General features: G+C 54.2%; 2 protein-coding genes across 5 annotated transcripts; both read right to left on the bottom strand.

Annotated features, from left to right (window-relative positions):
- Nucleotides 1-126: 126 nt before the first annotated feature.
- On the bottom strand, nucleotides 127-5,536 carry THAP3 (THAP domain containing 3). 3 transcript variants are annotated; one of them, XM_084652124.1, is made up of 5 exons: nucleotides 5,303-5,534; nucleotides 3,534-3,726; nucleotides 2,235-2,291; nucleotides 1,718-1,813; nucleotides 131-960 (listed from the first exon to the last, which is right to left on the bottom strand). In XM_084652124.1, the coding sequence occupies exons 1-5, from the start codon at nucleotides 5,377-5,379 to the stop codon at nucleotides 667-669; spliced, it is 717 nt and encodes a 238-aa protein (XP_084508250.1). In that variant the 5' UTR covers nucleotides 5,380-5,534; the 3' UTR covers nucleotides 131-666. The 3 variants fall into 3 exon arrangements, with proteins under 3 accessions (XP_084508252.1, XP_084508250.1, XP_084508251.1); XM_084652126.1 differs by lacking the exon at nucleotides 3,534-3,726 and having other exon boundaries at nucleotides 127-960; nucleotides 5,251-5,536; XM_084652125.1 differs by lacking the exon at nucleotides 2,235-2,291 and having other exon boundaries at nucleotides 222-960; nucleotides 5,303-5,530.
- A 2,916-nt stretch (nucleotides 5,537-8,452) lies between these two features.
- On the bottom strand, nucleotides 8,453-15,725 carry PHF13 (PHD finger protein 13). Of its 2 annotated transcripts, XM_084652123.1 has the most exons (5): nucleotides 15,553-15,725; nucleotides 12,164-12,265; nucleotides 11,778-11,868; nucleotides 10,700-11,252; nucleotides 8,453-9,133 (listed from the first exon to the last, which is right to left on the bottom strand). In XM_084652123.1, exons 2-5 carry the CDS (start codon nucleotides 12,190-12,192, stop codon nucleotides 8,907-8,909), a joined length of 900 nt encoding a protein of 299 aa, XP_084508249.1. In that variant the 5' UTR covers nucleotides 12,193-12,265; nucleotides 15,553-15,725; the 3' UTR covers nucleotides 8,453-8,906. The 2 variants fall into 2 exon arrangements, with proteins under 2 accessions (XP_084508249.1, XP_084508248.1); XM_084652122.1 differs by lacking the exon at nucleotides 11,778-11,868.
- Between the last annotated feature and the right edge of the window lie 122 nt (nucleotides 15,726-15,847).

The raw sequence follows: 15,847 nt of genomic DNA, 5'->3' as shown, positions 1-15,847 counted from the left end.
ATGGTGGTTTTTACAGTAAGTTGCTAAGTGATGATGGCTGGGCAGGATGCCAGCATCTTCAATAAAATACTCAAATGTGCATCAACTCTTCCACCTCTCACCAGCTTTTTATTTTAATATTGTATCTTAGTCTCAGATGTAAGCTCTTCTTAGGAAGGAACTGTCTCATCTCTGTTTGTAGGGTGCTTAAAACGATGTTGCTGTGGCTACTGTAACAGAATTTCTCGTAACAGGATTGTGTGGGAATTGAGTGAAGGCTGAGGTGCGAAGTAGTGGTACGTATAAAATAGCAGTAAAACATTTGCTGTTAAGTCATAGTCATTTTTTCTTATAATTAACATTGGAAACTTTTCTGGCAATTACATTTAGTTAAGCTAGAGTCTCTTCTCATACACCCATATGCACCTGGCATTCTTTCTTTATTATAAAGGCATTTAGATTACAAATGCTGAGGCAAGAAGTGCGGGTTTGGGGAATTTTTTACATGCTATTTCTCAGCCAAGCTTCCTTCCCTAGTTCTCATTTGACCATGTGCATGCTGGGTAGTTATGATGTATGTGAACTTTAAGCTATGCTCATTAGAAACAGTAGTGAGTAGGTTACTCACTATTAAAATACTCTAGTCAGCAGCCTGTCGAACCACAATTCTTGCTGGTAGACAAGTGTTCAGAAAGTCAGGCCCTGTTCCCTCCCAGGAGGCTGTCTGGCCTGGTGTTTTTGCTGCTCCTTTTTGCAGGCCTGGAGCCGCACAAACATCCTCCTCAGTGCCATGCTCTTAACCTTCAGGCGTTTTCGCAGTTTTTCATTTTCCTCTAGTGCCTGGAAGAGTTTTTGTTTTAAGGAAGCACGGTCACTGACAGCATAGCTGTGATCTGAGGTCTGAACTGGGTGCTGTCTCTGCACTGGGGGCCTGGATTGCAGCAGCCAGCCCTCCACTTCTGTTGCCTTAGTTGTACTAACCTGAAAAGAATACAGGGAGTGAAAGTGAGGGATGCAGAGATTGGCTAGATGGGTATTATACAGGGAGACACTATGCAAGCTTCTTCCACAACATGACTAATGTACCACATCCTGAGCAACCCGATTCCAATCCAGGGAGTCAAGCAGAAGCTTTCCTACTAGTCACGCTACTTTGCCTGTCTCTCTGAGACTGAAGTGTCTCCATATTTCCCAGGTTAGGTTTGCATTCTCCCCAATGTACAGTAAGAGGAAGCAATTTGCTCAACACACAGCTAGTCAGTCGCAGACCCAACAATATAATCCAGGTCTCCTGACTCCCCAGTTCCTGCTGTGACCCCTAGAGAATTTTTTTTCAGCAAATTGTATAGTAGTTTTTGTAATGGACAGGTATCCCCAAAGCTCAGCACTGAACTCTCTTAACGTGGGACCTTCTGTGTTTGAAGACAAATCTCCAGAAACTAGCAGTGGCTGGGCTCTTACCCAATCCCCCTGAATATACTTCATGAAAACTGAATTATTCTTGAAGCAAGGTCAAGTCACCAAAGCTCAACAGATGCCTGCTCTCCAGTTCTGTAAGAATCTTATTAAGTTTTCAAGACAAGAGTGTAGAGGTCTGCTACAGCCAGTTCTTCTCCATATGAAGTAATAAAACATTCACTCATTTCTGTTTCCCTATCTCTGTAGTGCTTTGAGCTCAGCTGTGTGTAACTGTCAACTGATTTTGCCTAAGATATGAGGTAAAGTGACTAACTCTTACCTCTTCTATTGGTTCCTCTGTTGTACTGGGTTGGGGCTCTTGATGCAGAACAGTTTCTACATCTAATCTCCTTCCATCCTCTGTCCTTGTAAAGTCCTAAAGAGACCAGGAGAATTACCCAACCTCAAGCAGCTCCTATTTTCAACACCCCTGTTGTTAAAGTTTCAAGTGATTTCTGTTCCAGAAGAGACTGTCAGTGTAAATGAGCCATATGCTCCCTTTAGGCCTTCATTTTTATTTCAACATAAAGTACAAAATTACTAACTGGAATTAAAATAGAAGTGATAAGCAATTGGGACTGAAATTTTTAGCTTGCTCTAATGCCATCCAGTGAAAATACTCACTTCACACAGTTTGGCATATTAGACAAGTATCTACAAAAAGGGGGTATTTCAGTGAGAAAGGACCCCAAATCCTAGACAGAATCATAATGTGCTCTACAGCAAAATGCAGCATTGCCCTCAGGTTTAAAAAAAAAAAAAAAAGGGATGCAAAAGGCTGGAAGGGACAAATATACCTTAGGCAATCTGGAATCCTCAGCATCAGATAGAGGGCTCTTTTCCTTCCTGATTTGCTATAGTAAGGACAAGGCTTTGAGGTTAGTGTGACGTTTGAGATCCTAGTGTTACTTGTTGCCCAAGTCTGACTCCCATTTGGAAGGCAAACACATGCAACATTCTTGGCTCTCCAAGGAAAAATGACAGCAGTAAAAAATGATCACAGTTCTCGAGACAATGTAATATTGTATCCTTAAGCTTCACACAAGGTTTTAACAAAAACTTCCTCTGTTTGACTAAGCAAAATGGGAATAAGACTGGGTGATGTGTATAGATGCATAAACTCTGTTTATGTAAGATCAGTTATAACTAACCCACAATCAATTCCAGGTGAACTAGCATCCCCCTGAGACCTGGTAGGACCTTCTCCCCCTTTACTTTTGAAAGGGGTAGGACTGTTGGTATAATAGCACTCATTTCAGGTTTTTAGCTAGAACTGAGGGGGAGAGAACTTGTGGCTACTCTAGCCAAGAGTGATGATCGTTTTGTCTTCTGTAGTATTTAAACTGTTACAGGGATAGTGGAACATGCTTCCCTCATATGTCAGTATTTTAAACGTATATGGTTTGCATGAATAAATGTGTGAGAATTCACTTTGAGGACGAGGGAATCTGTGTGCAGGATACCATTTTTCAAGAACCTCTTTCACAGGTTAGAAATCAGAATCTGTTGTTGCAGCATATTGACAAGTTAAGTGTAAGGAGAGAGGCTAAAGATTAATTATTATTAACAGGAGCACTTAGTATTTTCCCAGCACTGCCAGCAGCCCAAGTGCATTAAACACACGATTAGAGCGGACCACTCGATGTGGCATTTTTACTACTGATTTCAGTGGGAGCAGGCGTAGGTTAACAGTGGTTGGGAATTGACTATCATAAAAATCCATAACAGGGAGTGACTCCTTGACTAATGCAAGGGGCAAAGCACTTGGGACACTAAAGAACAGCTCACATGATATGTGAAATAAAGTGATGCCCTTTGTGAGCAGTGTCAGTTATGTTGTCCCCATGGTACAGAAGGAGAAAGGGGGGAGCGCAGTGGCCAATAAGCTCCCCAGTGTCTCACACAGCCCCATTCACAGCCCCTCCTCCACCTCTCCCACAACCAGAGCTAGAACCCAGTAGGGTTACTGAGCCGCCAGGATTGGCCCGGAGTCTCCGGGAATTAATCTTTAATTAAAGATGGTTATGTGATGAAATCTCCAGGAATACATCCAACCAAAATTGGCAACCCTAGAGCTCGGCCCCCGTCTAGCTCACCCTGACGGTGCGGGGGAAGGCGAAGAGCGTGGGCACAGCGTTGGGCTTGAGGTTGGTGCGGTTGCCGAAGGCACTGAAGCAGTCCGGCTGGAAGTGCTGCGAGCAGAGCACCGTGTGCGAGCTGGGCTGGAAATTGCCACGGCCGATGTTCCCCACCCAGCGCGCCAGCAGCTCGGGCCGGCTCAATGGGAACCTGCCAGAGACAGCGGGGTGAGGTGGCCGTGCCTGGGGGAGGGGCCGAGCCCCGGTACCTGAGGGAAGGGGGGCAGGGAGGGGCTGGTATTTGTGGAAGGGGCCGGGGCCGGGCCCCGATACCTGAGGGAAGGGGGCTGGTACCTGTGGCTGGGGACCGGGGAGGGGCCAGTACCTGAGGGAAGGGGGCCAGGGGGAAGGGGCCCATACCTGTGGCTAGGGGGAGGGCAGGGGCCAGGCAGTATCTGTGGAAGGGGGGTGGGGAGGGGCCGGGCCCCAATACCTGAGGGGAGGGGCCGGTACCTGTGGAAGGGTGGGGGGGGCTGGGTCCCCGATATCTGAGGGAAGGGGGCTGGTACCTGTGGCTGGGGACCAGGGGGGGCCAGTACCTGAGGGAAGGGGGGGCGGGGCGGTACCTGAGGGAAGGGGGAGCCTGGAGTCGGGGCCGGGCGGTACCTGTGGAAGGGGGGTGGGGGGCCGGGTGGTACCTGAGGGAAGGGGGGGCCGGGCGGTACCTGTGGAAGGGGGGTGGGAGCCCGGGCGGTACCTGAGGGAAGCCGGGGGGCCCGGGGCCGGGCGGTACCTGAGGGAAGCCGGGGGGCCCGGGGCCGGGCGGTACCTGAGGGAAGCCGGGGGGCCCGGGCCCGGGGCCGGGCGGTACCTGAGGGAAGCCGGGGGGCCCGGGCCCGGGGCCGGGCGGTACCTGAGGGAAGCCGGGGGGCCCGGGCCCGGGGCCGGGCGGTACCTGAGGGAAGCCGGGGGGCCCGGGCCCGGGGCCGGGCGGTACCTGAGGGAAGCCGGGGGGCCCGGGCCCGGGGCCGGGCGGTACCTGAGGGAAGCCGGGGGGCCCGGGGCCGGGCGGTACCTGAGGGAAGCCGGGGGGCCCGGGGCCGGGGCCGGGGCCGGGGCCGGGCGGTACCTGAGGGAAGCCGGGGGGCCCGGGGCGGGGGCCGGGGTCGGGGCCGGGCGGTACCTGAGGGAAGCCGGGGGGCCCGGGGCGGGGGCCGGGGCCGGGCGGTACCTGAGGGAAGCCGGGGGGCCCGGGGCCGGGCGGTACCTGAGGGAAGCCGGGGGGCCCGGGGCCGGGCGGTACCTGAGGGAAGCCGGGGGGCCCGGGGCCGGGCGGTACCTGAGGGAAGCCGGGGGGCCCGGGGCCGGGCGGTACCTGAGGGAAGCCGGGGGGCCCGGGGCCGGGCGGTACCTGAGGGAAGCCGGGGGGCCCGGGGCCGGGCGGTACCTGAGGGAAGGGGGAGCCCGGGGCCGGGGCCGGGGCCGGGCGGTACCTGAGGGAAGCCGGGGGGCCCGGGGCCGGGGCCGGGCGGTACCTGAGGGAAGCCGGGGGGCCCGGGGCCGGGGCCGGGCGGTACCTGAGGGAAGCTGGGGGGCCCGGGGCGGGGGCCGGGGCCGGGCGGTACCTGAGGGAAGGGGGAGCCCGGGGCGGGGGCCGGGCGGTACCTGAGGGAAGCCGGGGGGCCCGGGCGGTACCTGAGGGAAGGGGGAGCCCGGGGCCGGGGCCGGGCGGTACCTGAGGGAAGGGGGAGCCCGGGGCCGGGGTCGGGGCGGGGGCCGGGCGGTACCTGTGGAAGGTGAGCTGCTGCCGGCGGCGGCTGCTATAGCGGTTGCTGCACCGAAGCGCCGCGCACGATTTGCGCATCGCCCCGCGCGTTGCCCCCAACAAAGATGGCTGCGCCCCTCCTCGGACCCCAGTCGCCCCCTAGCGGGGCGGATTTCCCGCGCGGGGGCCAAGCGGTCTGGTTGCCCCCCCGCCCCGGGGCAGAGAGCGAGACTCCGCCCGTCAATGACAGCCTTTCCCAGCATGCATCGCGCCTCTCCTTTCTTTCACGCCTGCTCCCAGCGCCCCTGGACGTCACGGGTTGTGCGCAGGGCAGGCTGGGAGCTGTAGTTTCTGGGCCGCAGGGCAGGCTGGGAGCTGTAGTTCGAGCAGTCGCTGCCCCGCCCGAGGGGCGGGGAGGAGTGGGTCACTCGCGCGCCCCCTGCTGCGCCTGGGCCGCGCCCCTGGGGGGCTCCGCGGAGAAACGACCGCGAGCGCCGGCTCCCCTGCCCCGCCCGTGACCGCTGGGCGGCCCCGGCCCCGGCCCCGGCCCCCTGCGGGGCGGGCGTTGCTTGGTGGGGGAGCGGAGGCCCCCCGCTTACAGGGCGGCAGGAGCTGGGGCGGTAAAAGATTGCCCAGGAGCTTGAGCCCCGCCAGTCCGGCCACCCTCCCTCTGCCAGGCCCCTGCCCGCCCAGCCTGCCCTCAGCCCATCCTCCCTGGCAAAGAAAATACAGCTGCCAAAATCCGCCCCCCCCCCAAACGAGCTGCTTCTCCCGGCTACGCGGGGCTTTGCCCCTCTGTCCCCGCCCTGCGCGTGCCTGTTTCCGCAGAACCCCCTGCCCCCCCTCTGCCCCCCATGCCAGCCCGACTGCCAGCTTCCCCCTCTTCCCCCCTCCCAGGCCGCTGGCCTCCCTGCATTGAGCTGTAGGCCTTCGCTCCAGGGTCCACTCCGCCATGCATCCAAGGTGCCATCCAGGTCATAAAAGCTGGAGGAGTAGATGGGGACAGACATTGGCTAAAGAACAAGATATGTTGTATATATTTGATTGCATCACCCCCCCTCCCCCATTTCATTTGATTTTGTATATTGCAAGCTCCACCTAGCCCTACTGGACACTTATTAGGGCCTCTGTCCCCTATGGAAACAATAGAAGCCTAACTTCCAACCCAGGGAGGAAAAAAGCAAGGAGAAAATGATCACATTAATGGATGCTTCATAGTTTTAAGAAAAAAAGTACCATTTGTTAAAATAACGACCTTTAATGAAAAAATAAAGCTCTGAATTAACTTGTAATCACACATGGATGAAAATGATTAACTCAAAACACATGGAGATGTTTGTTCCATCTACCTAACATTGTAACATGCTGGGGTTGTCAGACACCATCTATTGGGGGGTAAATCTGCAAAGGTAACAGAACAATAGTCAAAAGAGTTAAAAGTAGTCATGAACCTCTAAGAAACAGAGGCAGCTCACTTGGCAGTTTCTTGTATTTCTCCCATAAAACAATAGGAACTTATCCTACAGTGGTCCAGTCGTACTGCAGACATGCTGTAGCCACAAAGATGCCAACACTTGCATCAGGTCAAACCCTTACACAGACTGTGAACAGAATCTTCTTCCAAAGCCTTTTACGTTGCAGCGAAAACAGCAACACTTGCAAACTTTGGTTATTTATCTGGCTGCAGAAGACAGCCCTAAGAGGCAAATCTTTGGCAAACTCCTGGTTCCATTTAGCTTCTGGTAGGTAGTGGAGCTGTTTATAAAACCAGATTTCAATCGCTGCAGCTATCAATCAAATTCATGTTATAGGCTTTTCAAACCGCACCAAGTTTTTAAATGGACAGTAAAATAAAATAGTGCAGTTCTATCATAATGATAAAAAGTAATGGATCTTTTCCATCATTAGGTCCCATCTAATCAAGCCCCTGGGCATTGTAGGACTATGCTATACAATCTGTTCCAGTGCTCTGCGCAGCCTAGTGTTAAATGTCCAAAAGGGGGTCCTTGACACTGCCGGGATGTTTTTCCTGATAAATCAGTATTCAAATAATGTAGCAGTCTGATACAGAGCATCTGGTGCATTGATTCCTGGCAGTTCGATCTTCTTTCATATATAAATGAAGATCAGTTAGTGACTCCCGCTCATCTAATATTCTGACAGGACAGGATATCCATTGTTCATTAAGCATCATATGATTTAGGAGAATTCTCTCAAGAACAAAAATCCAGTTTGTGCAATAAATACAATGTATTCTCACTTTGGTCATTTAAAAGGCCTGCACCTTAGTGGCCTCACGTATCAGTCTTGTTTCCCTGAACCATTCTCTAGACCAGTGACAACTGCGCTCACTGCTCCTGAAAAGGGCAGGCACAAGGTACAAACATTTTCTGGTCCCAATGCATTCCCTTATCCTTGGCAGTTCTGGATTGTTCTCTCAACTGCAATCGACCTTGCCAGTTGCATAGGCCATCTATCCAGGTTGGGCTGGATGCCCTAATGCATGCATTTGCTCCCAGTTGTATATGTGCATCCACCAGTTCAAAGATTATAAAATCTTCCCATTTACAAATCCAACCCAGGAAACCATTAATGAAAATGCAGGTAAATCCAGCCCAAGTACTCAGATGGGGACAGCCCAAATCCAAACTAGGCCTGTCTAAATTCCTAGATTTTAATTTATCAAGGCCAACTGTGCAGCCCAAGCGTTACTTCTGGGCTGGAGGCGGGAAAGGAATCGGTGTCTCTTAAAACAATGCCTTTCAGCAGAGATCTGTGAAATGAGACACCACACAGGGCTGTGGAACAGACTGGATGGCAGCCCCCGACTTCATGTTTGAGCCACTCATGCAAAACAAAATCATGAAAATGGTTTTAAGAGGCCTCAGCTCAATTAAGGAAGAAAACTGACATGGCCACCTCAAGCACACCCCACCCAGAAAAAAGAAAGGTCTGTATCTCTCTTTTAAAGACAACAGTCCATAGACCTTTGGGAACTAATTGGTTTTACCAGAAACAAAGCCAAATCACAGAACTCAATGGATACTCTCCTACTACCCAGCTGAAGGGGAGGCAGCTCACATGCAAGTTAAACGTGCATTCAAGCTCACGCTGAAGGAGCCTTCAGAAATTCTTAAGATTGATTCATATGGACAAACGGACAGGTCTAGTATTACAATAAAACATATGGCTGTTTATTTTCAGACTCTTCAGAGATTTCTCTCCTCCTGCTCCTGCTTTGGAGGATAATTCTTTTCTTCAGCACCTAGAAGTCTTGCACTTTCTTAGCACTTTCCCAGTGGGATGAAAACTGATAGGTGGTGAAAGTATACACTCCCAAATCATCATCCCATTCATAGTCTGAACTGGACAAAATCCCACTGAACCTGGGGTGCTTAGTGTGTCCCTGCTTTAGCTAATCAGTCTCTAGCAGAAGTTTTGGCCAGCAGGCCTCTTCCAGCTCTGGCAGTCAAAGACATTGAATACCTTATGTCTGATTACACAGACAGACACTTTTGCCTGAGCAACTGCAGTTCAGAGGAGCTCTCCTTGCCCCCCTGGCTGGAGTTCTGTGTTTTACATGGCTAAACTGCCCAAGCAGAATGCCAGCATGGTAGTTCCCTCCACTAGTCCAGAAAGCGCCTGCGTGAACCCGTCCGGGAGCGGTTTGAGCGGCGAATATCAAACTTGGAGTCCCGGCACTTCTGGCAGACGTAGACCTCTGGGACATTTGATTTGCGGATTTTGGCACAGGAGAGGTGAATCCAGGTGTGACACTCATTACATTCAATCATTGGCCGTCCAGCAAAAGGTTTCATGCAGAAACAGGTGACGAGATCCCAGGAATCATCATCTGGAAGGAAAAAACAGCAAGTTAAAACTATTACTTCTTTCCTCCTGCTGCATGCTGAACTCTCCCTTTTAGCACAAACTTACTCCTTGGTTTAAAGGCAGTCCCTACAGGCCTGTGATGATTTGCAGAATCCGTCACTGTACAGCCAATGAGTTCTGTTTGTAATTATGAACTCTGTACATTGAAGCCCTTATGGTAAACTGCACTGTGTTCTTGCCTCATACTTCTTATGCCCAGGAGATGGGAGTGGACCCTGCATATCTATCTATGAATAGGTCAGTCATTAAAGACTACCAGCACCTGAACAGATCTTGCCTGTACAGAACAAAAGAGTCACTGCATCCTAGATAAAACCATTTTTCCTCCAACTTCTCTGCAAAAGGTTAGAGTTTGAAGGAATGGAATTTCCCCAGTGGAGGGAACAAAGATGAGGTATGGGTACAGCCCTTTAAAACACAGAGACTGGGCTGGTCAGACAGACAAAAGAAGCTTGGGGCACGAGAAAGCAACAAAGGGCCATGCTTTTGTAACAGAAGGAACTTTTTGAAGGTAAGTACCAGCTAAGGCTGCAGGAAGCTGCCTGCAGGAGAGAAAGATACTCCATATTATGGAGGAGACGCCGTGAGCTGTAGGAAGAGTATCCTGGACACCCTGAAAGGACGCTGACCCAAATCCCAAAGAACACTCAAGAGTGGCGAGAAAAGTGAAGCAGGGACTGGTTTGTAGCTGTTTTTTATTTTGCCTACATCAGTATGTAGAGTAATTGTGTTAGAAACCTTCTGCAAACTGTGTGTTCAATGATCATGTGTCCCTGAAGAAGTAAACTGGAAGCCAGAATGCCCGCACAGTTAGAGCTCTAGGCAGGATGTGAAGCAACTGTGGAGTTTCGGGAAAGACAGAACTCATCTCAAGGCCTAGGCAGTTGGATCGCAGAATCTCTGCTTTCAGAAAAGGGTGCTAGAAAGTGAATGTGCACCCTGAAAGTGTGCCTAGAAACAGTGCCTGAACTCTGCTCAGAGTCAGAAAGCTTAAGAGCTCATGGGCCCAGTGCTGGGACCCAAATACAGCAGCCTGGTGAATGTCCAGCAGGAGGATGTTGACAAGCCCCTTCCAGGGCATGCCAGAAGCTGTAGTCTACACCCTCTACTGCCTCCTGCACTTGCTCTAGGACAGAATCTCAGCAAACCCAGAGAGTAGATACGGAAAGAAAAGGGCTCTACTCCCAAAACTAGCTTCCAACTTTTTGTTCAGTTTACATTAAGCCTCTCAGAAAACACAGCTTATGGGAAGAAACCCTCACCTCAGAGTCTGGAAAGCTTAATTCAGGTGCTAGGTCACTAAGCAATAAATATTCCTTGCTCTTCTCTATCCACTTCTACCCAAAGATCTAAAAGTGCTTTGCAAACACTAATGAATTTTGTCCTTAACCCCCCCGGGAGACAGATCTGCACTATCCCATTTTATAGAGGAGTTGAGCGCTAACAACAAACTAGATAGACAGATGATAGTCAGATCTCAATCTGACCAAACACCTCACAAATATCTCCCCTTAGCAGGGTCATTTACCTGAATCCACCATAATGTCCTCATCATCACCAATGCCATCCTCGTCCCGAAACACAACCTGCTTGCCCTGCCGTATGACCGTGCGTTTGCCCACGCTCTGTATCTCCATGCCCTGCTCAGAAGTCTCAGGAGGGTACGAGACATTGGAAGGAGTGTCAGAGTCCCATACTGAGCAATGGTCAGTCACAGACTGAGGATCGCCCTCAGATGAGGGACTCATGGGGGTCTCAACACAAGAATCCTCTGCCTCCAGCTTCAGCAGCTTCCTCCCATATTCTTCCTCCACAGGCGCTTCCGTTTCTCTTCTCTTCAGTTTTTTCTTTTTTCTGATCTTATCGGTTTGCTTTCGCTCTGGCAGAAAGCTGCTCGGTTTTGCCCGCTGGAATAGGGAAACATATGGTTTTGCTCGCTTGAGCTGACTAAAGCTCTTTCTGCTCTTGACTGGCAGGGAGACAGCAGAAGGGAGGTCACTGAATCGGGGGTCCCAGCTATCACTGTCGATGGTACCTCCAGTACTATTGGGGGGGCTGGGGCTGCTCCTCAAGGGGGTCTCCTAGAAAATATTAAGAGACCAGATGTGAATATCATTTTAGAGTTGATAGTAAACCTCTTAAACAACCACTTATTACACCTACCTTTTTGAAGTGAAAGGACGGGGAAGGATCTATACCTGTCAAAATAGGCTTCCTCTCATCTAACTAAAAATCAGATAATCTCCACTTATCCAGCTGCCATTCAGTCACTAGCCTACATTATTTACCTTCTCTCATCCTTACCTGTGGTCCCGGACAGGTACAGCTAAGTGTTAAAGGCACTAAATAGTTTTCAGTAAAGTGTTTCCGGGAGTCTAGACTCCCAATTTCTTCCAAGTGCTTTGTATCCTAAGCCCCTGCTGGGAATTCCAGCCAAGGAAAACAATAGGCTCATTTTAAAGGTTGTGTGGCAATCTGAAATTTGTGGCTGCCTAGGATACAAAGGGGAGGGGACTCTGGCATGAATACCTTTAACATAATATTTTTACACTGCACAGAAATCATTCACCAATCAAATAATTTAAACAGAAATGGTACTTACTGACCTTTAAACTTTTTTCTGTCCCCTCAAGCAAGACAGGGGTTTGGACTGCCTCACTTTTGATTAAAGAAGGGATCACATCATATTCCAGGAGCCTGAGGAGTACATTTAACTTTATAAGTGTAGGGACATTTGTGGCTCAGGTGGGAGGCTGACAATATCCAGTTACGTGCCAAGTTCCATAATTTGTTTCGGAATATTACAGGCCAGTGGGTTCCTTTTTGTCCCATCAGGAGCTTTTACAGGACCCTACCCTTCACACACATCCACTTTATCTGTCTAGGTATTTATACCATGCTTGTTACTCTGATAACATTTAACCTCTCAACAGCACTAGCTATAGCAACATGAACCTGAAATAAAATAAGGATCGAGTTGCTGCACCATTACCTCTTGTGGGTAGGGAATGTAGCCAGCATATGCCAAAACAAAGGTGCAAAACTTGTTGAAATCTTCCACAGTTCTGTGTCTCTTGGAGCTGGGAGAAAAATCCTGTTAAAGAGACAGCAACCGGAATATTAATACGAGATTTCTGAACAAACCAGCTATAATGTCAAATCAGAGACAGCATAAGGATTTTGTACACATGGATATCCACTTCTGAGATTGATAGTTTCAGAGTGTCTCTTATATAATCAAAATGCAAGAGAGGGCACCTTGGGGCAATCCTGTGATTTAACATTCTTGACAGGGCTTTTTGCTGAAATTGAATTCTCAAGTTTGTCTGGCTCCCCATCTAGGTATTCCCACATGCCTGTCTCCAGCGGTGGTCTCTAACGGCTTTGAGGTCTAATATTGTATTGAACACAAATGCTTCTTTAAAGTCAACTATTAAAGACAGGGAAGAAGCTAACCAGTCACTAAAATAGCAGTTTGGGTTCCGTGAAGGCTGTACACCCTGTTAATGTAACTAATAAGTTAAATTCACTGATTGCTGTTCTCTTTCTAGTGCAAAGTCTACATCATGGCTCCTACCCAGAACCCAAAGCTCCTGGAAACAGCAGACTAACTACACATGGAGAGTCTGCCTGGACACAGAATACTTCTTCAGGGCTTACAGTTCTTTATATTTTTGTACTGAGACCCCAAAGCACTAGCCAATGCCCAGTTTCATGATAACCCTTCCATCCCCACGAAATACAAAAGAATACGGAATATATTTGTATCTAGTCCCAACCCACACTTTGAACTGAACTGTCAAAAAGCAAGACAAACTACTGAGAATTCCTCTCCTCCCTGCCTGCAATCTTCCCTATTTCCCTGTCGGCACTGGACGCTGCCAGAGAAAGTCACTGTCTAAAGAAGCCATTCCTGCATGGGGAGCAGCACTGGAAGCAACAGCAAAGTCTCCTCCATCTGTAATGGGGAGAGGATTAGACAGCAGACATGGGGTGGAAGACTCTGAAGGGGGCCAGATAATTGGACAAGGGGCTCTGACTCCTGGGCAGAGGGGATTAAATCCCAGTGATGGGGGTGCTCAGATGTGGTTAAGAGGGTGCAAGAAATGGCGCTCTAAGAGGGTTTGGAGAGGTGTAGATGGGGATCAGAGCCCCAAATTCAGCAAGGGCTTTCAGCCCTGGGTTCTGAGCTGGGAGGGGCAGCTCTCTGGGTGGGAGTGGTGCTCCAGGCTCTGGGAGGGGGAGAATTTCCAAGGAGGAAGAGGGTCAGAGCCCAGGGTGGAGACTCATGGGGTTTAGAAAGTTTGGTTGAGGGGCAAGGGAGCTGGGAGGGGCAGGGGGGAGGAGGGTCAGATGAAGTGAGCTGTAGCTCACGAAAGCTTATGCTCAAATAAATTGGTTAGTCTCTAAGGTGCCACAAGTCCTCCTTTTCTTTTTGCGAATACAGGCTAACACAGCTGCTACTCTGAAACTCCGTGGGGGAATCTCTGAGGGGCGGGGTGCTGGGGTGGGGGGTGGAATCTCTGAGTGTGGTGGGCCGAGGACCCCGGGTGGATGGGGGATCCCTGGGGGGGGAAGGGGTCAGGGGGGGATCTCGGGTGGAGGGGGATGCCGGGGGAGGAGGGGCTGGGCGGGGGATCTCGGGTGAGGGGGGATGCCGGGGCGGGGGAAGGGGCCGGGCGGGGGATCTCGAGTGGGGAGGGGATGCCAGGGGCAGGAAGGGGCTGGGCGGGGCGATCCGGGGGGGGAGGGGCTGGGTGGGGGATCTCGGGTGGGGGGGTACCGGGGGGAAGGGGCGGGGCAGGGGATCTCGGGTGGGAGGGGATGCCGGGGGGGTAAGGGACCAGGCGGGGGATCTCGGGTGGCGGGGGATGCCGGGGGGGGTAAGGGGCCGGGCGGGGGATCTCGGGTGAGGAGGGATGCCGGGGTGGGGGGAAGGGGCCGAGCGGGGGATCTCGAGTGGGGAGGGGATGCCAGGGGCAGGAAGGGGCTGGGCGGGGCAATCCGGGGGGGGAGGGGCTGGGCGGGGGATCTCGGGTGGGGGGGTACTGGGGGGAAGGGGCGGGGCAGGGGATCTCGGGTGGGAGGGGATGCCGGGGGGGTAAGGGACCAGGTGGGGGATCTTGGGTGGTGGGGGATGCCGGGGGGGGTAAGGGGCCGGGCCGGGGATCTCGGGGGGGGGGGATGGGGGATCCCGGGGGGAGAAGGGGCTGGGCGGGGGACCTCGGGTGGGGGACCTCGGGTGGGGGTGAGGGATCCCGGGGGGGAGGAGCCAGGCGGGGGATCTCAGTGGGGGGCCTCTCGGGGGGGGGCAGTCCCGGGGGGGGGAGAGGCCGGGTGGGGGATTTCCAGTGGGGGGGAGGGGCCGGGGGGGATCCCGGGGGGGGGAGGGGCCGGGCAAGGGCTCTCAGGCAGGGGGGGCAGGGGCCGGGCGGGGGATCTCGGGTGGGGGGGGGGCCGGGCAGGGGATCTCAGGGGGGGCTCTCAGGCGGGGGAGGGAAGGGTCTGGGCGGGGGATCTCGGGTGGGAGGCGAAGGGGCCGGGCAAGGAATCTCGGGGGGGAGTGGGGGATCCCGGGGGGGAGGGGCCAGGCGGGGGATCTCGGTCGGGGGGCCTCTCGGTCGGGGGGATCTCGGGGGGTGGATCCTGGGGGGGAGGGGTCGGGCAGGGGATCTCGGGGAGGACTCTCGGGCGGGGGGGGGAAGGGACCCGGCGGGGGATCTCAGGGAGGGGTGGGGGATCCCGGGGGGGGAAGGGGCCGGGCGGGGGACCTCGGGTGGTGGGGGCCTCTCGGGGTGGAGGATCCCGGGGGGGGGAAGGGGCCGGGTGGGGATCTCGGCTGGGGGTGGGGGATCCCGTGGGTTGGGGAAGGGGCCGGGCGGGTCATCTCGGGTGGGGGTGGGGCCTCTCGGGGTGGGGGATATCGGGGGGAGGGGCCAGGCGGGGGATCTCGGGTGGGGGGCCTCTCGGCCGGGGGTATCTCGGGGGGTGGATCCTGGGGGGGACTCTCGGGCGGGGGATCTCGGGTGGGGGATTCCGTGGGGGGGGGAAGGGGCCGGGCGGGGGATCTCTTGTGGTGGGGGGCCTCTCGGGGTGGAAGATCCCTGGGGAGGGAAGGGGGATCCCCGGGGGGGAGGGGCCGGGCGGGGGACCTCGGGGGGTGGGGGCCTCTCGGGGTGGAGGATCCCGGGGGGGGGGGAAGGAGCCGGGCGGGGTGGGGGATCCCTGGCCCGGGGGTGGGCGGGTCCCTGAGGGGGGAGGGGCCGGGGCTCGGCTGTCGCTGAGGGGCCCCGGGGACCCCTGAGCGGGGGGTCCGGCTGCCGCGGAGCAGGTCCCGGGCTCCGGCAGGAGGGGGCGGGGGGGAGACGGCCCCGGGCTCACCTCAGGGGGGAAGGGGGAGGCGCAGGGGTCGGGGTCCATGTCCCAGCGCAGGCGGCCGGGGTCGGGCAGGTGGGGCCAGGGGCTGCCCGGAGCGCGGGCCCGATACCGACGAATCAGTTCGATCTCGCCCGGCAGCGCCGACACCTCGAACCGCCCGGTACCGGTGGGAGGGAGGAGGGGCAGGGGGCGGGCGCCGTGTGAGGCAGAGAGGCTGCCGGGAGTTGTAGTTCCCGCTCCCCGCGAGCGGCTCCGGCGGCGCTCGCTGCAGGGGCTGCCGGGAGTTGTCGTTCCCCCT

Source organism: Lepidochelys olivacea (genome assembly GCF_965140295.1).
Source record: "Lepidochelys olivacea isolate rLepOli2 genome assembly, chromosome: 18".
Lineage (NCBI taxonomy): Eukaryota > Metazoa > Chordata > Testudines > Cheloniidae > Lepidochelys > Lepidochelys olivacea.
Note: the sequence above shows the minus strand (reverse complement) of the source record. Positions and strands in the feature narration are given on the sequence as shown.